This window comes from Oryctolagus cuniculus, chromosome 8, assembly GCF_964237555.1.
Source record: "Oryctolagus cuniculus chromosome 8, mOryCun1.1, whole genome shotgun sequence".
In the NCBI taxonomy this organism is placed as follows: Eukaryota; Metazoa; Chordata; class Mammalia; order Lagomorpha; family Leporidae; genus Oryctolagus; species Oryctolagus cuniculus.
The window spans coordinates 94,041,067-94,061,582 of record NC_091439.1 but is presented as its reverse complement, the minus strand read 5'-3'; the positions used below and the strand labels follow the sequence as shown (position 1 = coordinate 94,061,582).

The following is a 20,516-nucleotide window of genomic DNA, read 5'->3' as shown; positions in this document are numbered from 1 at the left end:
GAAACATGTCCAGCAAATCCCAGGTACCAAAACACCGGGGTTCAGTAGATATTCTGCTGCTTTGAGATGGTTTTAATTCTTGTTTTTGTTTTTTAAAAAGTTTTTTTTTTTAATTTATTTGAGAGATAGAGTTAGATAGTGAGAGAGAGAGACAGAGAGAAAGGTCTTCCTTCCGTTGGTTCACCCCCCCCCAATGGTTGCCACGGCCAGAGCTATGCCGATCTGAAGCCAGGAACCAGGTGCTTCTTCCTGGTCTCCCACGTGGGTGCAGGCGCCCAAGCACTTGGGCCACAGCAGAGAGCTGAACTGCAAGAGGAGCAACCTGGACTAGAACCCGGCGCCCATATGGGATGCTGGCGCCGGAGGCAGAGGATTAACCAAGTGAACCATGATGCCGGCCCCAAGATGCTTTTAATTCTAAGATTGTTGTCTAACCATTGATATATTTATGTCTTGTTTCACAACTGTTAGTCCATTCCTCATACATTCATTGAATGCCTTACCATGCCTGATTCTATACCCTGTCCTGATTTGAGGGTACTATTCTGTGAGCAAACAGTAAGAAGGATGAGGCCAATCCTACTTACTTTCTGTTACTCACAGGATTTTGTGCCTGTGTGTTTGTTGTTCCTAAAGAAAATGATCTCTATGAAATGAGTGTCTGGTGACCCATGGAGTTTCAAAAAATTGTGAGGATCCATTCGTCCATTGCACAATAGATGTAGATAGATCATGATAATGTGCTGTATGCTTCTCTTACAAAAGAACTAGAAGAAAGGATTTGGGACGGTTTCATCAGAAATAAATGTTACATGTTTGAGGAGAGAGAGATTTTTGCCATTGTTGGACGTTACACATATATGCATGTCTGGAAGCATCACATGGTATTCCATAAATATGTGTAATTTTTATGTGTTGGTAAAAAATACAAGGAAAATTTAAAAATCAGTAAATGAGGGGTTATCAAGTACATGAAATTGTGCTGTACCTTAGCAATTCAGGTGTTACAGATTAGGGGGAATAACAAATCATCCAGTGTGAAATGGATTCCTCTGTGTCTGTGTATGTGTGTAAATTATCAGTACATGTCCCTTTTTGAGGAAAATTGCTTCAGTTATTGAATCTTAGGAAAAGTAAAATTACAGAAGTTGAAATGCTGTTTACGAGAAACAAAAAAAAAGATATTTCACTTCAATTCCTTCAGTTTTTGCAGCATACCAAAGAACATCTGGTAGATGGTAATTTATACATGTAGCCATTTGGTTAATAGCTTAATTTTTCATATTGCAAAACATGCTGTAATTCTAAAGTGTACATATGATGTTTTTCCATAATTTAAATGAAAATAACGAGAATCTCATCTGTTTTGTATCAAGTTATGAACACATCTGTGGGCCTGTGGATTTCCCTCTTTTCAGTCCCATTGGGCTGCTTGTGCCGCTTCTTCATAGCTACTTTTCTTCAGAAATATTTGGTGACTGCTTGGCCCTCATCAGTTGAGAAGTTTTGATACTGAGTCTTTCACTTGACATAGTGATCTATTTAGGTAGACCTTCTTCAGCATCAGTGTTCAAAATTGTGTAAGCTCTTGCATATCTTTCTAAAGATATCTAAGTTTATTAAATGATGTTTTAAAAAAGTGTTATTTTTTAAGATTTATTTATTTGAAAGGCAGAGTTACAGAGAGAGAAACAGAGAGGGAAAGAGAGAGAGAGATTTTCCATCCACAGGTTCACTCCCTAAATGGCTACAATAGCCAGGGTTGGGCCAGACCAAAGCCAGGAACCAGGAGTTTTTTCCAGTTCTCCCACGTGGGGGCAGGGCCCAAGTACCTGGACCATCTTCCACTACTTTCCCTGACGCATTAACAGAGAACCTGAAAGGCAGTGGAGAAGCTGGGACTCAAACTAGCCCCTGCCTGGGATGCTGGCACTGCAGGCAGTGGCTTAACCTGTTGCACAACAGTGCAAGCCCCACCATTATTTAAGAAAACCCTTGTTTTCTTAGAGAAAATCAATGAATATATATTGATCTTATTTTTTTAAAAGATTTATTTATCTATTTGAAAGTCAGAGTTACATAGAAAGAGGAGAAGCAGGGAGAGAGAGAGAGAGAGAGAGAGAGAGAGGGGTCTTCTACCTTCTGGTTCACTCTCCAATTGGCCGTAACAGCCAGAGCTATACTGATCCAAAGCCAGGAGCCAGGAGCCAGGAGCTTCCTCCGGGTCTCCCACACGGGCGCAGGGGCCCAAGGACTTGGGCCATCCTCTACTGCTTTCCCAGGGCATGGCAGAGAGCTGGGTTGGAAGTGGAGCATCTGGGACTCAAACCGGCGCCCATGTGGGATGCCAGCACTGCAGGTGGTGGCTTCACCCATTATGCCACAGTGCTGGCCCCTATATTGAGCTTATAACTGGTATTTGTACCAAACTCGTTAATTCCAGTAATTTTCCATAGATTAGTTTGGCATTTTCTTTGTATAATTTCATATTACTTATGAACAATTACAGCTTCATTTCTTCCTCTTCAGTCCTTAAGTCCTTCGTTTAATTTTCTGTCTGGTGTGTCACTTAGGATGTGCCACACAACATTTAGTAAAAATAGTGATCATGTTTCCGGTGTTGTTTGATTGTTGTTAAGTACATCAGTACTCATATTTTTAGTGAATTGAACTTTGTGTGTGTCTTTGTTTCTCATAATGCTTTTTGCCTTAATATTCACTTGGCTGTTATATATTTTTACATTCTTTATCAGTCTTTCTTTTTATTTATTTTAAGTAACACATAACTAGACTTTTAAAAAAGTTCATTTTTCACTTAATTTTTGCTTTTAATTAAAATATATAATCCATTTAAGTAAATCATTTTAATATGTTTATATTGATAGGTGGGCTTTTTAACTGTCCTTTTTGCTTTCTGTTTATCTCAACACCTTGGTACTCTTTCTTCCTTATGATTCCTTCCTGCTTGCTCTCTTTTAGGTTCACACAAGTTTATATTTTGCATTTTCGCCCTTCTGCTTCTTTGTTCATTGGTTGTCTAGAACTTCTACACTTCATCTTTTCTTTTAGTGGTTGGGATGCCCATTTTAGTATGCATGTTTAAATTCTAAAGTAAGTATTTTGCTCTTCTTTTGAATACTGCTAAAGACCACAGAGTATTTCAACTTTACTGCTTCTTTTTGAGTCATAAGCTATTACTACACACATTTATCTCTGTCTCAGTGTTAAAATCCAATTAATTAGATGTGGTCAGTATTTTTAGCATTACCCACAAGTTTACCATTGTCTTTGGTCATTTTTCTTTTTTGCATCTCAGGCATTCCTTTCTGGAATGTCCTCTTTGCACTGAATTATTTTGCTTAAACAGTATCTCCTTACCAGGCGTTTGAACTTTCCTCCCCTGAGGATCTGTGGAGGACGAGCTCTCTCATTTGCGTTTGCCTGCAAATGTTTTTGTCTCATCCTCATTCTTGAAAGGTAATTTCTCTGGATATATAATTTTAGATTGGAAGATATTTTCTTTCAGCACATAAAGGCTATTTTCCATTATTTCTGGCTTCCATAAAAGTAAACTGTTAGTATAATTTCCTCATTGCTTTATAAATCTTTCTTTTCCTTTTGGTTCTTTTATGATCCTTTTTGTCTTTATTTTGTAGTTTCACTACGATTTATATAAGCATAGGTTAGTTTATTATAAATTGGATTTACTGGGTTTCCTGAATTGAGGGTTAGTATCTTTCATCAGTTATAGAATTCTGTAAATCTTTGAGCCATTCAAACTCTAGTACATCCTTCTAGAATTACAAGCACAAATGTATTTTGAAGTCCTGTCTTGTGCCATTTCTGCTAAGTTGGTTTTTAGAAAATATTTTCTACTCTTTGTGTATTTTTTCCAATCTATCTCTTTACTAATTTATTATTTGTTGAGGACAACCAGGTGGTTTGTTATTCTGTTTATCTTTTGGTATATAATAAGCCACCTATCAACAGAACAGCACAAAAGCAAGTGGTTATCCTGGCTCATATTTCTTGGTAATGTTAGGACTCAGATAGACAAGTCTTGCTTGAGCGCTCTCTCTCTCTCTCTCTCTCTTTCTCTCTCTCTCTCTCTCTGTATGTATGTGTGTGTGTGTGTATGACTCAATTTCTGTACATACAGATATATTCTGTCTCTCCATATGGGACTCACTCACTCTCTTAATCTCAACCTCTCTCTCTCCCTGTTTCTCTACCTTCCTCCCCATGGCGTCTCATCTTCCAGGGATTTTTGTATGGCTTGAGTGTCTCACCAGTGTGGTAGTCTTACCTTATTTGCACTTGTTATGTGGCAGCTGACTTCCAAGAATTAAGATGTGGGAGATGCTAGACATGAGCTGTCAGGTTTTGCTTCTTTACTTTGCCGTAGTCAATTGGTTAGTCACAGAGATAGCCTCCACTTAAGTGGTTGAGGGAAGAATCCACCTTTTGATGTGGGATTGGCAAAGTAACATGTAGAAAATGATATGAAATAGGAAGTGTTTCCCAGCCATTTTTGGGAAAAATATATCTGTCACATTTGTATTGAAAATTTTGCCATAGTATGATCTTAGTGATTGCTTCCCTGTGGTATTATTTGGTGTATTCTTTTGTTTTCTGTTTCCTTTAAGTTGAATGGGAACATATGTCCCACAGGCCATATAAGAGCAGTGAAACCATTTGGTCTAGCCCTGCCAAAGCAAGCTCAGGTGGGACTCAAAATCTGATAAATCCCTAGCAGGCTAATTTTTAAGTTGATAATTTTGTATGGCCCACAAATGATGTTGTAAATATTCAATTGGCCAATGGCATTAAAAGAGGTTCTCCACCACTGCATTGGCTGTAGAAGTTGATGAGGTATGAGTTTGTCATTATCCATCTGTCCATCTGTGTTTTAGGAGAAGACAGGCCAAGGCTAAGGCCAGGGTCACTCTAAAGTACATTTTTGGCTTCCAGACCACAGAGGCAGTGTGGCTTCCAGCCCCAAACTCAGTACAGGTGTGTAGTTAGAAATGTTCTTGGGAGAGCGCCCCAACTCTCTCTGTCCCTCATTTCTCTACCTAGGGGCAAGACTGAGGGAGGTATGTGTCCTGGCCCTCACCTGCCCCCATCTTTTTCTGTATTTTTTTTCTAAGTGGCTAACTGAGTGTATAGTATTGAGAATATCCTGGTTTTATTTTGAGTGGTGTCCTCCCTCTGTTCCTCTTGCCTGTAACCTTAGGATTGGTCTCTTTTCCTGGAGTCCAGATGGTAGTTCTAATTCAGGCCTTAAGCTCCCAGGATTGGCACAGTCTCCCAGGGCTCTCCCAGCCTCCAGGGCTTGGTTACCTGTGGCTTTGCTCTTTCTGGTTGCTATTGTTGTTTTGTCCTAATTGTTCCTCCTGCTTTCTGGCAGATAAGCCATGATTTTTGAGATATTTCTATATTTTGTTGAGAACTTTTAGGTGTTCTACATTGAGAGAGGTTTCACTGTTGGTTGAGATTCTCAAAAGACTGGAAATAAAATATTGACCAAAATATTTTTTGATTTTGACAAAACATTGGAAACACTGGTTAATTTTTATCTATAGTTGGGTAGACTTATACGTATCTTTGGAGCTAAATGCCTTTCCTTTTTATGCTCATTTTCTCATTGATAAAATTCAAAATTTAGAATTTAGCAAATTTAGGATTGACAAGATACATAAAATTTTTAATCCCTTATTCCTCTTGGTGAATATTAGGAAAGAAGTTATATTAATATTTTCCTCTTAAAATGAGGGTTAAGTATATAAAAAGCAAGTTTTCATCACTTTGGGCATTGATTATTTGAAGCCATTCTTTTGAATAATGTTATAGTATAAATGCCATTCCTTTGAATCATGTTACCATGAATCAGAGGCTTTTCACTATGGAAACTATTTTGTTCACATTTTATGAGAAAAGGAAGCTATGGGATGTGAAAATAGGAGATTCTATGTGGAATTGTAAAGGACCCTAACTGCTATGAAAATGATTCAAAAGAGAAACCTGAAACAGTGAGAGACATGGAGGCATTGTGGTATTAAAAGCAGCATGGTTTTTGGGTGGCATTTGTGTTGGCTGTGTGTCAGGTGGCCCTGGCTGTCTGCTCTGCTTGGGACAGGATCCACCTTTCCGCTCTGCTAAACAGCTCTGAATTGATGTAGGAACACCAAGGTACTTGGCTGCTTTTGGCCATCATCTTGGTTAGTTATGTCCCATATTCTCCCTGCAGAGTATTCAAACCCAGGTTAACAAGGTCATGACCTCTCCAGGATCATTCCCTGAGTCATTGGCAAGCTGAGCTTCAGACTGCAAAGCCAGAGGTCATCCTTAAAGGGAAGTGGTTTCAACATTTATAGATTGGATGGGGGAAGGAGAAATTATTTAACATCATTGTCTAGAAATAGATATTGGGTGGTTGCAGTGATTTTCTCTGATATATTTTGGGGTAAAATACATTTTTAAAAAATTTGATAATTACCATGCCCTGTCTTTATTTTTACCTTTCTAGTCCTACTATCCTAACCCTAGATTCTAGTCCTCTTATTTCATGTCAAGATGCATCTATTGGTTTAGCCTTGAATTAATAACCAGTCTCCATTGATTTGTTCCAAAACACTTTTTTTTTTAAAGTTTCATATTTTTACAGTTATATTTTTAAAAGATTATTTATTTATTTTGAAAGAGTGATATATAGAGAGTGAGACAGAAAGAGACAGCTTCTATCTGCTGGTTCATTCCCCAGATGGCCACAACAGCCAGAGCTGGGCCAGGCCGAGGCCAGGAACCAGGAGCTTCATCTGGGTTTCTCATGTGGTTGGTAGGGGCCCAAGCACATGGACCATCCCCTACTTTTGCAGGCACATTAGCAGGGAGCTGGATGGGAAGTGGAGCAAGCTGGGACAGGAACCGGCACCCATATGGGATGCCTGTGTTGCAGGCAGCAGCTTTACCCACTATGCCTTAGCACTGGCCCCCAGTCCTACATTTCTTTCTCTTTTTTTAAGATTTTATTTTATTTATTTATTTGAGAGGTAGCGTTACAGACAGAGAGAGTAGAGAGAGTTTAGCCATTCCCCAAATGGCTGCAACGGCCGGAGCTGCGCTGATCCGAAGCCAGGAGCCAGGAGCTTCTTCCGAGTCTCCCACGTGGGTGCAGGGGCCCAAGCACTTGGGCCATCTTCTACTGCTTTCCCAGGCCATAGCAGAGAGCTGGATTGGAAGAAGAGCAGCCGGGACTAGAACCAGCGCCCGTATGGGATGCTGGCACTGCAGCCGGAGGCTTAACCCACTATGCCACAGCACTGGTCCCCAGTCCTACCTTTCTAAACCTTCATACCTTGAACCTCTAAACCTTTGCCCCTTGAAGAACGTTCATTTGCCTTTGTGTGGGGTTTAAGGCTGTTTGCAAGATGGGTCCCACCTAAATGTAACATGGTTTTCTCCCAATACTAGAGTGCTCCAGTGAGATGATCAGCTCGTTTCTCCTCCGGTCTGACAGTGTGGCTGGGTAATATACCTGCAAAGCTCTTGCTCCCCATTCCTCAGTAATTGGTGTATATCAGATTCTTCTCATGCTGTAACTTCCTCCATATAGGAAAACCTCTCCATGTAGCCTTTCTCCACTCCTAATATGATTTATCTTTTTTTTGTTAGTACATATAATTCAAAATGTTTGTAGAAAAATAGAATGAAAAGATAAATTTATTTTGATGAAAAAAGTTTGGAATCCATGTATAATTTTGTCACAACACACATTTTTCCAAGAACTTTTTAAAGATCCCTCATATGCATCGATTTCAGGATTTTCTGTACCAAAATAAACTTACCTTTTAATTCCATTTTCTACAAACTTTTCAAAGTGCCCTCATATTTATATTACTCTGTAGCATAGGCCACATGATATCTTATATGGTATTTAGTTTGTTTAATTATCATTCTTGCCGGACCAAAATGTTTTCAGGAATCATATTTTACTCCCATTTTCAGCTCTCACATGGCCCACCACAATCCCATATGGTCGACCCAATGAGCACATACTGAAGAGTTTTATTGTCTCTGACTGCTTGGTTCTCAGGGCTGTCATGCTGTGTGAAATGAGTGATAATGGAAAACCATGAACCCAATCTCCAGTTCTCAAAGTGCGTGCTCATACTGCTCAAAGCCCTCCTTAGATGTCAGCCCCACAGGAAGTGCAGTGGAGTTGGAAGATTCACTCTGAACATAAACAGTTCCTCCTCTGAACTTTCCAGTAACTTTTCTAAACTTCTGGAAACTGTTTAGAGAGCATTCTAATCTGTGCACATGTCTGATGCCCTCGGTCCAGTTGTGAGCTCCTTGGTGGGAAGTTCTGCGTCCTGGCTTTGAGACCACCATGTTGTCTGGATCACCCAGGGCTCCAAGCATGTGTATTTATGCCCTGATGCTGTGTGTACATGCCCTGATCCTGTCCCCTCCTTTGTTCTCGTCTGTGTACCAGAGGTGAACTTTAGACTGCTGGGCTAGCTGTTTTCTCTCATAGATTTTTATTCCTATGGATTTGTCCCTACTGACTTTTGCTCTGTGCTCATATTAGGAAAGCTTACACAATTTCAAAAGGAAATCATTTCACTTCCTGCCCTTGTACTTAACATAATCTCTAGTTTCAGAAGGTACATTTTTTGGGTTTGTTTTCAAGAAGACAAGGACTTTTTTTTTTTAACTTTAAGGAACATACTTAATTATTTCAACATATATTGCATTCTTGGCTTGGAAGGAACATTTGTGTTAGATATTGAAGATAAACATTTTTCTATGTTATGGTCTCTGCCTTGAAGAAGTTGAGCAAATGTTTCCGCTTCACCACCTATCTCCACCAAGGCTGGAACTGATTGCCTTTCTTTGTGCCTCATATTGTGCACAAAGGAAGTCACTTATCTTTTTTTAAAAAAAGAGTTATTTATTTACTTGAAAGTCAGCATTACAGAGAGAGGGGGAGAGACAGAGAGAGACATCTTCCATCTGCCAGTTCATTCTTCAGATGGCTGCAACGGCCAGAGCTGGGCCAGGCTGAAGCCAGGAGCCAGGAGCCACCAGGAGTTTCATCTGGGTTTCCCAGGTAACAGGGGCCCAAACACTTGGGCCATCTTCAGCTGCTTTTACAAGGCCATTATCAGGGAGCTAGATAGGAAGCAGAGCAGCCAGGACACACCTGAACTGATACCCATATGAGATGCCAGCATTGTAGGCAGTGGCTTTACCAGCTGTGCCACAGCACCAGCCCCAAGAAGATATTTATCTTGAGTAATTAAATGATTTATTTTCATGGCTATCTTCAACTAATAATCTTCAAACCCTTGAAGGGTAGATATTCTGTCTTATTTATTGTTTAATATAGGGCCTAGCACAAAATAGGTGTTCAGTAAAATGGTTATTAAATAAGGTTTAGTAATAATGCTTATTCAATAAATGTTTCATGGGAACAATTTGGCTAACCCAAACTATATTTGGAGTCCAGGTTAAAAAAAAATGAGCGAAGGCCGTGTGGTGAGAAAGAGTTTGGTGTATAGCAGAACAGATAGCCGGCCAGTAGGATTATAGTAGGTAGTAGGGTCAGATCACATGTCACAAGGAACCAAACTTCTCAGCCTCAGCATGACTGAAAATGTGAACAGTGTTTTGCTGGCACTGGCTGTCCTGTGTAGTCACAGACTGTCGAGCAGCCAGTAGACCACCATTAGGCCCTTTCCCCCAAGCAGTGATGACCAGAAACATCTCCAGGTGTTGCCAGATGTACCCTGTAAGGGCAAAAGAGTTTGAAGAAGAAACACTGATGTAGAACTTTGTAGACAATTTTGTAGTGTTTACTTTTTATTCTAAGTGAAACCAGGAAGCTACTGGAGGGTTTTTCAGGGAGTGTCCCACAGCGATTTAGATTTTAAGAAGATGAGTCTTGTGAGTGGAGTAGATTTTCAAGGACAAGAATGGAGTAGGGACCTCTTTGGTGAGCGCAGAGTCGAGGGCTGATGGGTGCTAGGTAGTGTGAAGGAAGAGGCGGGATTATGAGTTGGTCCCTGGGGAGAAAGAATGGATTGAAAAAAATGCTTATTTTTATCTGCTTGAAAGGTAGAGTAATAGCAATAGCAAACACATGCAAGAGATAACAAGGAGATCAGTCTTCTATCCATTGGTTCACTCTCCCAGGGCTGGGCCAGGCTGAAGCCAGGAGCCCAGAATTCCATCTGGGTCTCCCACATGGGTGGAAGGGACTCATATACTTGAGTGATCACCTGCTGTCTTCCAGAGGGCATTAGTAGAAAACTGGATGAGAAGCAGAGCAGCCAGGACTCCAATTGCCACTCTCATATGGAATGGCAGCCCATGTGGCAGCTTAGCCCATGGTACCATGATGCCCATCCAGTGAGAATGGATTTAAACAAATGTCAAGGAGTAGAAATAGAATGCCAATTTGAGGAGTGGCACCCAGGGAAATGACAGGGGTGCATAATATGCAAGGCCCAGTTAAGAAGGGATAATTTCAGGCCTCACTCAGGGTACCACCCACAGAGCTAAGAGAGGTCATGCAGATCTGCCTTGTCCTCTGTGGTCTGCATCTGCAGCTGGCCTCCCCTGGTCAATGACAGATAGCCCAGCCTGGTCTTGATGGTAGCACAACTGCATTTTGAACACTCATTCTGGAAGCAGTGAGGGTGGATGGGGAAGGTGTAAAAGGAAAGGAGAGGGGAGGAGGCTACTGTATAATCCAGGAGAGAAATTAGGAAAATCTAAAATATACAGGAGCAATGGGAAGAAGGGGGAAGGAACAGGTGTAAAGTTTCTCATGGGATTTTTTTTAGTGCTGTCTTCTGTATTTCTTGCTGGATGCTTTACATTTTTAAAGTGCCACTATTTGATTATTTCTATTTCATATACTTTTAGCTAAAAGTGAGGCCTTGGAAGTGGCTTATTTTCATCCTTATTTAGTTTACTTTGTAGGAGTCACTTCTCTAATACAAGCATCTGGGTTCGAGGTCTTTAAGGACACCATGAATATTGGGATATAGATTTTACCATCCTTTCAGCCAGTATGTTTGCAGTTTAACATAGTAAGATACTGCATTTGACATGGTGTACCTTGCATGTTGAAACCTGGCAAAACAAGTGCTTTGCATTTCCTCTTTGGACTCAGCCTCTTTAAAATCTCCCCTAAGTGCGCATTGTCTTTCTTCAGTGCTGGTTCTTTAAACTGCATCATTTCCAGGCTGGTTGATGGCAGTGTCCTCATGCCTGTCCCCTGCCTCCAATCTTGACCACTTCCATGGACCTTCTAGAAATCAACAGAGTCATGTTTCTAAACAGAAATATGATTCTATCATTTGCTGGCCTAGACCCCCTCAATGACTTCCCAGTGTTCTTTCAAAGCCCTAACAAGTCATAAAAGTTCTTACCTTCTCTAGGTAATACCCTACCTGTCCCATCTTCTCCACTGCCCCAGCTCAACTATATTTACTCAAAATGGCTCCTCATTTTGCTGAGATTTTTTTCTTGCCTCTTTGGATCTTGTCTTCCATCTGGCTATGGCTTACATGTTAGGACTCAAATACTCCCTCCAATGCAAATCATCTCTGATTTGCACTCTCCTGGCATACCCGTGGCACTCTGAGCTCACTTCTACTATGGTGTTACAGATACCTGTAGTTTTGTTTTGCTCCTCAAGGCAAATACTACATATTATCTGTAATTTTACTTCTAAAGTCTAGCAGAGTTCCATTGAATGAATGAGGGAAGATCCATTCATGTATCTATCAGACATTTATCTAGAGTGTCCACCTTGTGGTGAGCCCTGTGCTAGATGCTAGGGTTTCATTGTTGAACCAAAATGCACATGGTCCTATCCTCATGGAGTGCGTGATGGAGAGATGCTGAATTCAAATAATGATTCAAAATGTGATATTGCAAATGTGGTACTGTGAAGGAGAGATGATGGTGTGTCCAGGAGGCACACAGTTTTCCCTGAGGCAGTGGCCCTTACATTGAAATCTAAAACATCAGTAAGAATCAGCTAAATGAGGATGAGTGCAAAGAGTGTTCCAGGCAGGCAAAAGAACCACTGTGTGTGTCCAGGTCTTAGAGGAAGTAATCTGGTGGGAATGCGTGTGGCTGCAATGACAAAGCTGAGGCTGGAGAAGGAGCTCAGGGCAGACCAGGCACAGCCTGTGGTTCCTGTTGGTAACTTACTCTTCTTCTTAAGAACATAGAGAAGTCACAACATGGTTAAAGAGGAGACTTTCGGAAAGAAGTAGATCAAGGAGCATAGGGTAATTATTAGTGTCTGTGGTTATTTTATCCCAGCACTTTTATTTATTCTGGTGATTATGCATAGTTACCCTTAGAGTCTACCTAGAGACCTCGTTCCACTCCATTGGTATTATGGGGCCCCTTTTGCTTGTCTTCAAATTTGTTTTAGTTGAAACAGATCAAGAAAGCACTGAGATGGCTTACAGTAGTGTGTGTGTCTGACTTTTCTGCAACAGCTCTTCTTTGGCCTATTGATCTGGCCAGTGTGCACGTACATAGGTTATTATCTTTGGTGACAAAAGTTTGAGGAGTCTGCCTATAAATGACTGCATTGGTATCAAAAACATGAACCTGAGTGATTTATTCTAACAAGGGCTTGAAACTGTGCTGTTTCTAGCCCGTGTTCTTGCTCTCCTCCAGCCCCAAATGTTTTTCATGTATACAAATTAATGCAGTTTTATATTTTTTGCATAGCTAATTAAGAGGTCACACTTGCCCATCAGGAGAATGTTTGCACACTATTGTCATTTAAAAAAATAAACCTTTAACAAGAATTAACTGTGCATCATGCACTCTGCTCAGGTATTCAGAATGCAAAGTAAAAAGGACACAGTCCAGGTCCTCATGTTTCTATGGTCTAATGTGAAAGCCAGATAAATAGACGTTCAACTGCAAAAAGATAGTGTGATAAGCACTGGGAAAGGAGAAGTAGAATGAAGTACAGAAGAACATAAAGAGCATAAAGGTGGCGAGGGAACTTAATTTGAGTCACCTATCTCCCCTAGGCTGAGGCAGCAAAAACTACCAGAAAAGGTGAAGACTAATTTAGGTCCAAATGTGAATAAAACTGAGCCAAGGGGACAAGAAGGGAGAGGGGAGGTTATTCTAGATAATAGAGGTCAAATGGGCAAGGACACAGGAGGCATTAGTGAGTGAAACAGATTAGAGGCATTGCACATTGTTGGAAATGGTGGTAGCTTAGGATCTAGGCAGGGGAGAGGTGAAAGTTGGGGCTGCAGAGGTGAACAGAGGTTAGATCATGAGTGGCTTATGGTAAGGTCATAAGACATATGTGCAGGCGGGAGGGAGCAAATCTTGTAGGCTCCACTTGAAAGTGTAGTCAAAATATGATTGCTTCTTGATACCTCACTACCACCACTTTTTCTCACCATCAGTTTCTTGAGTGAATTTTGGCAAAACTGGTCCTAGTGACCTTGACCCTTTTCAACCAGTTTCTAACATAGAAGTCAGAATGTTTAGAACATAAGCAAATCAAGTCACCCTTCCATTTGAAACTCTGCATTGGTTTCCCATGATAGACTACAAACAATGCTCTGAAAGCTCTTCTTAACATATACTACTATTTATGATACTGTGTCATTTGTTTGTTTATTTATTTTAAAGATTTATTTATTTGAAAGGCAGAGTTACAGAGAGGCAGAAGCAGAGAGAGAGAGAGAGGTCCTCCATCTGTTGGTTCACTTCCCAGATAGCTGTAAAGGCTGGAGCTGTGCCAATCCAAAGCAAGAGCCAGGAGCTTCTTCTGGATCTCCTACACAGGCACAGGGGCCCAAGGGCTTGGGCCATCTTGTACTGTCTTCCCAGGCCATAGCAGAGAGCTGCATCGGAAGCGGAGCAGCAGGAACTCGAATCAGCACCCGTATGGGATGCTAGCACTTGTAGGCGGCGGCTTTACCCACTATGCTACAGCGCTGCCCCTGTTTATTTATTTATGTTGTTTATTGTTTTCTTCTTCAGTAGACTGGAAACTCCATGAGGATAGTCATTTTTGTCTGTTTTTTTTTTTTTTCCACAGCTGTGTCCCCAGCACATGAAAACATTTCTGGCACTAAGTTGGCAGACAATATTTTTTGAGATTACTGTTTCATTATGAGAATCAGCTCACTAAAGATTATTGAAAATGTATTTTAGTTGCTGCTACCTTTTCTTACCTTTCCCCTACCTTATTGCACTCTGGATTCAGACTTGAGCATTCCTCAAATGGACTGGTTTTATGAACATATAATAGTCTATTTGTCTCCCAAGTAGACTTTTGTTCTCAGCCAACCCTGGACTAAGTGAAAACATGCTTTTCTTTCTTGTGTCAGCTCCCCTTGCCTACAATGAGTTCCCAGGGAATAGGATTAGACTCATGTGTGCACGCCAGGAATGAAATCTTGGCATTTCAGTGAGAGGAGAGTGGTGCTCTGATGAACTGTAACAGGAGCTGAATGATAACAGTCACTGGGTTCCTAGTATAAATCACATTTTAAAAGGCAACCTCTCCCTTCCTTTGGATTGGTCATATTCTGGCACTTGGTGCTGCTGCCTCCATGCTGTGCAGATGGACTCCTCATTTTCTCAGGCTCCATAGGAATATAAAGCATTTGATTTCTTCATAAAATAAGAGCAGAGAAATAGAGCCGGAGAATAACACTGTGGACACATTTAATGATATTTATTTAGTGAGTAAAAGAGCTAGACCTTTTGTTACCTTGTCTCCTCTTCCTGTCAGTAAATGTTATTGTGACTACTGGGTCATGTTTGAAGTCAGCCTCCTCTGATTAAGTTTAATCACCTTAATGATGATGGGTAGTAGATTGCTAAACAGTTACTTTTATATACCATGAAAAATGAGAAGCAGTTTACATTCCTTCTCAGGACTGCTGCATCGGATACTGCACAGCATCCACATGAACAGCACCCTGCTGAACACTGTCAAGCAGAGAAGGCAGAGCTCTTGCTTTTAAGGTGCCTACCATACGTTACCATTAACAACCAATAGGGCTCCTGCTATTATCATTATTTATTGAGCTCCTACTGTGTAGCAACTGCTACCATTTAAGTTACAACAAGATGTTCTGCCTGTTACTTCATTGCCTGCTCTCAGTAACTTCAAAGTAGTTAACTTCAATGTCTCTATTGTCCCGATTACAAAACTGAATGCAGAGGGGATAATTAACAATAAACAAGTAATAAGTGAGCCTATGCATTAAATCCAAGTGAAACAATTATTCAGAGTCATAGCATAGGAGATGTCTACTATAGCAACTATAGAAGATTTAGTTACTAGGGGGACTAAAGTGAAGAGGATGAAACCCCTTCCATCAAGAAGCTTAACCCTTCAGTAGATATTTTGATCAAGCAAAGTGAGTCCATTTCTCTTGATGATTTTCCCATGTGGAAATAAGACTACATACCAAACATGAGTATTTTGATTGTTTTCTCTCTTTCTGCAGAAAGGAGCTGGGTATCACCTTGATCTCTTTTGGGTGGCCATCCTCATGGTGGTGTGCTCCTTCATGGCACTCCCATGGTACGTGGCAGCTACCGTCATCTCCATTGCTCACATCGACAGCTTGAAGATGGAGACAGAGACGTCTGCGCCTGGAGAACAACCGAAATTTCTAGGAGTGAGGTGTGTTAGAGCAAAGCACATTGTGCACACGTCTAGATGTCAATCATAAGGAAACAGGCAGAGTTTGAGGAGAGAGAGCTGATGATGATTGCTTTAGTCTTATATTTGCAGACTATGTTTTCATCAGAAAATGTTTTCAATAATTTTCTTAGTTCAGTTCTTATGATAATGTAAATTTTCCTTGATTAACAATAGGCTAAATGATGCAACATAAAAATACAAGCAGGTGATTCATTTTCTTCAATGCACAGGTGATTGGGGCTCTGCAGTACTTATTCTATCACAATCATATATCATGGTCCCCGAACTGTTGAGTCTGCATAAAAATTTTTAAGAGTCTACAGAAGGGAAAGGAATTATTGTTTTCTAGCTCATTTTCTGTCCCTAAAAGCATTGAGAATTTTTGACCTCCAGGGTTAAATTTACATGGCCACCGATGACAATAGCAGAGGACCCCCTTATATTGGTGGAGTACTTTCTGCAGCTGACTCTGCTCCTAAGTGCATGGGGTGCAGAGCTCACGAGATAGAATCCCGATTGCCATGCCGTACCAGTGTGTGATTCTTTCCTGGGGGTGGGGGACCTTTGTTGGATGGGAATCATATTTGTCAAAAGTACTCTTGTTGTTGTAGACTTGGAAATTAGACTGATGTGATTTATCGTACTCATGAGATTTCCCTGAGCTGGTTGTCAATGAGGAAGTGGGACAATGTAATATCTGTCTCCTGTGTAAGAAGGTACAATTACACACAGGACAAGTTGTTTAAAAAATAAGGGCTTCAAAGAGGCCAGTAACTGATGAACCAAAAGCAATTAGTTTTTCCTTCTTAGTTCTAAAAGGAGCAAAAGATTTAATAAAATCACTTTTTTCTTAATGAATTCCAGCACAGTTTACAGTAGCTTTAAGATTTTTAAATAGTTATTTTTAATTTACATGCTGTCCTTGTCCTTGAAGTATTAATTACAGGTTATGAACACCTTTGCTGTTTTAGGCAAACACTGATTCAGTCAATATGTGGTCTTTTTTTTGTTTCTTTTTTTTTTTTATGAAGGTAAAAAGATGAGAGCATGTTGATGAGAACAAGAGGTAGATTGGTAATCTTTTGATTTGGTTTCAGGGAACAAAGAGTCACTGGAACCCTTGTGTTTATTCTGACTGGTCTGTCAGTCTTTATGGCTCCCATCTTGAAGGTAAATATGATAAACCCTTGCCTCTTCCTCCGTCTCAGAACAGTGACAGATAACTGGATGTGTGAAGAGTGGAATTTCTTGCAAGATTCTCCTCAGTTTAAGAACACATGGCAGCAGGGGTCAGGTAGACAGAGGACTTCAAAACAGTTTTATCTCAACTTTCCTCTCACCTCTTCACCCCTTCCCGTATTATTTTTTGCAGTTACTTGGCTAAACCATAGGAATTTACCAATTTCCAACTAGGAGAACAAGTTTCATATAGTTAAATCTGAAGGATTCCTCTACACACACACACACACACACACCACAGACACACATTTTTATTCTTTTTCTCCTTTTATACATCCTTCCCTCCCATTGCCTCCAATTACTTAGCTATGTCTTATCTCCCTACCTCCATTAGGCTCCTGGAGAACACAAGTGATTTAAAGTGATCATGTTCAGATTTTTCTTCTGTTTTTAATTATTTCTGTGTTCCTATTTTCTTTGGACCAAAAAACCTAGGAGTCTGCAAAGGAGGATTAGAGTCAAATCACTGACTTATAATTAGAAAACTTTAAAAGTGAACTTTTGAAGAAGAAAAATTATGTGGTGGATGATTTAAGAAGTTCGGACTCAGTATGTAGGTTTGAATGGTGGGGTAGAGATCCATGTCAATGGGTAACTATAGACTAGATGTAAACACCCGTTTAGAAGCAGAAATAGAACTAAAGGGGAAAAGGTCAGTACACACCGGGACTTCAAAAAGTTCATGGAAAATGTGTATCATGAAAAACCTGTGCATGCATTTCAAATCTTTTTTCACACCAATATAAATATCTTTTAATTCTAATTTTCCATGAAAATTTTGAAGTCTCCTTGTATAACTGTTAATGAAGCTTCCCATATGCTTTTGTGATATGTTTTCTGTTTTCCCGTTATATAAACAATGCTAGCCAGTAACTGATGATTTCTATCTTATGTTTTGTAACATAGTAAAACCTATAGACCTAATGATAGTAAACAGCCACTCAGCCCTATTCTTCCAAATTTTTCTTTGAAAATTTTCATGACACATTTCTGATTTTTAAAGTTTTGAAGACGCCCATTTGCTTACACAGTCAGCAGTATCCTTTCTTAAAGGGTTTCAGCAGTATAGAAGTACAGAGAATGAAAAGCAAAAGCCCTCAGATGAGCAAATTTTATATCCATTGCCATTAAGATGAATTTGTGGAAAGTGGAACTGTAATATCTTAAGCTGTGGGTAAGATTGCCTTTGCCTTCAGTGTGATCAGACTAGCGCATATGTTGTGCATAGAGTACTTGATAAACACTTAAAATACTTAATTATTCATCCTTTGTCCTTGGTTTCCATGATGTCTGCTCACTGGATTCATTGATTTCTGACTGGGCTCATGAAGGAAGATTCATCTCATGTGACACATGAAGAATTAAGATTAAGGAGAGGATCTTAACCGAGTACAGAGCCGTATTCTGCAGGGACAGAGGGAAGTCTGTTGTCCCTTCTGCCGGTGCAGCGCGAGTACGGGGTAGGCTTGATGGTGCAGTGAGTTTCACAGTATTGAATCCACTGCAAAAATGCTTACTGTGCCTCCAGCCCCTTAGAGACACCAGCATGTCGGCTGCGGGAGATGTCTCATGGTGGCTTCACCTCACAGGCAAAGGGAACTCCTCTGGAGAGAGACGTTTTAGGGAACTCATTGCAGCCTTCACTGTTGGGGGCTGTACCAGATCCAAGTCCCCCACCCCCAGGGTTCACTAAGCTGAGCTCACACATTGCAACAGCGAGTTTGATGGGGTCTCTGTGGACTTAGTCACTATTGAGGCAGAAAAAGAAGCCTTTTTGTCAGTGCACATGTATTCATCACACCCCCCTGTTTTTTCTGTTAGTGTTTGTTATTTATTTTCATTAATACAATATCAAATCATAATTTAAGAGTACTAATCCAAAAAAGCCAGATGTGTTTAAAAGTTGTGTGTGTGTGTGTGTTACAACAAATTGGCTTTAATGCTGGAGGATCTGTCAGTTGTGTAATCAAGGATGATTCCAAAGGGATACAGAGAACAGATACTGTATAAATTGCTATTTTTAGGAAGAAACAAAAGACCTAGCTTTTTTTTTTTTTTTTTGACAGGCAGAGTTAGACAGTGAGAGAGAGAGAGACAGAGAGAAAGGTCTTCCTTTGCCGTTGGTTCACCCCCCCAAATGGCCGCTATGGATGGTGCACTGTGCAGATCCAAAGCCAGGAGCCAGATGCCTCCTCCTGGTCTCCCATGTGGGTGCAGGGCCCAAGGACTTGGGCCATCCTACACTGCACTCCCGGGCCACAGAAGAGAGCTGGCCTGGAAGAGGAGCAACCGGAACAGAATCCGGCACCCAAACAGGGACTAGAACCTGGGATCCTGGCGCCACAGGTGGAGGATTAGCCTAGTGAGCTGCGGCGCCGGCCAAAACCTAGCTTTTTAACATCTCTTTCTGCTTTCTCACCCTGCACCCAAATATGGTTGCAGAGGAGTTAAAGCTGAAAGCCCTCTTATTCTTTCCAGTGACTGTTTTCTGTTCCTGATAAGCAAAGCACCTTAAAATCCCCAGGAACAGATTAGAAGTCAGAGAAAGGCAATAGAAAGATCCAAGGGATTGGAGAGCTTGAGCTGGCCTTCTTCTTTGCCCTTTCCTAAGCCCTGGTGGGCTTTCACTTGCCTTTCTTCAGCTGCCAGTCTCTACGATTGTGCCTATTTCCACCTGGCAACTTTGGGTTAACCCACAGAGTTATTGTCAGAAGCAGTGAAACAGGTGTTCTCAGCAGATATGGATGCTAAGCAAGGTTTTGCCCAACACGTGTAAAATGAAATTGCTTTGTTAACATGGTCTCTAAGATATCGTGGAAAACCTAACACAAACAGCAAGAATAAAATAGTCAAGCATTGGCAACTGAGATTTCTGACTTCAATAGGTTAGGCTGTGCCCTCCATTCAGGATTCATATCTCCTGATAAAGTCAGCTAATTTCAGGTCACTGCAGCTTCTTAGCATGGCAATCCTAAGTTATACATGTTCTTCCCAGATCCCTGGTTAGCTCATTTGTAAAGTCAACACAGGAAGGAGCAGACGTTGAGGGTACAGTTTAACCAAAACCTAAGTTATGACTAAGTAAAACCCCTGGTTAATCATTAACCTCAGAATTCACATAGAAAAAATGGTATCAGTGATTAGTTCAGAGGAGGGAACCATTTTCCAACCCTTTGTGCCCGTGTGTTTAAAAAAACAGGTGTCAACTTCAGAGAATGGTTTCACTTAGGAGTCTGGCTTTGAAAGGCAGATCAAATGAAGGCAATCAAGAGAAATATGTGACTTTGACTTTAGAAAACTTTCCCTGCCCAAGTGCTGATACCTCTTACAAGTTTAATGCTTTCAGATGATCCTAGTAATCTTCTCTCTTGCATTAATCAGAGTAGGTAGTTGTCCCCTTGTCTACTTAGGCAAGCTTACTTTGAACATGAACTGTATGACCTTTGTTTTGATCTCTCTGCTGAAATCTGTCTTTTATGTGGAGGAATGTAAGGAATTACAGTGTACAAGCTTTGAGTTCACGAGGATACCCCTTGACCCTCGT

General features: G+C 40.7%; 1 protein-coding gene across 8 annotated transcripts in view; it reads left to right on the top strand.

Moving 5' to 3' along the window:
* SLC4A4 (solute carrier family 4 member 4) overlaps positions 1-20,516 on the top strand; it is a 460,760-nt gene that overhangs the window by 418,369 nt on the left and 21,875 nt on the right. For all 8 annotated transcript variants that reach the window (XM_070079470.1, XM_070079472.1, XM_070079471.1 and 5 more), the window contains 2 exon segments: positions 15,534-15,712; positions 16,831-16,903. In XM_070079470.1, coding sequence (XP_069935571.1) covers positions 15,534-15,712; positions 16,831-16,903 — 252 coding nt within the window.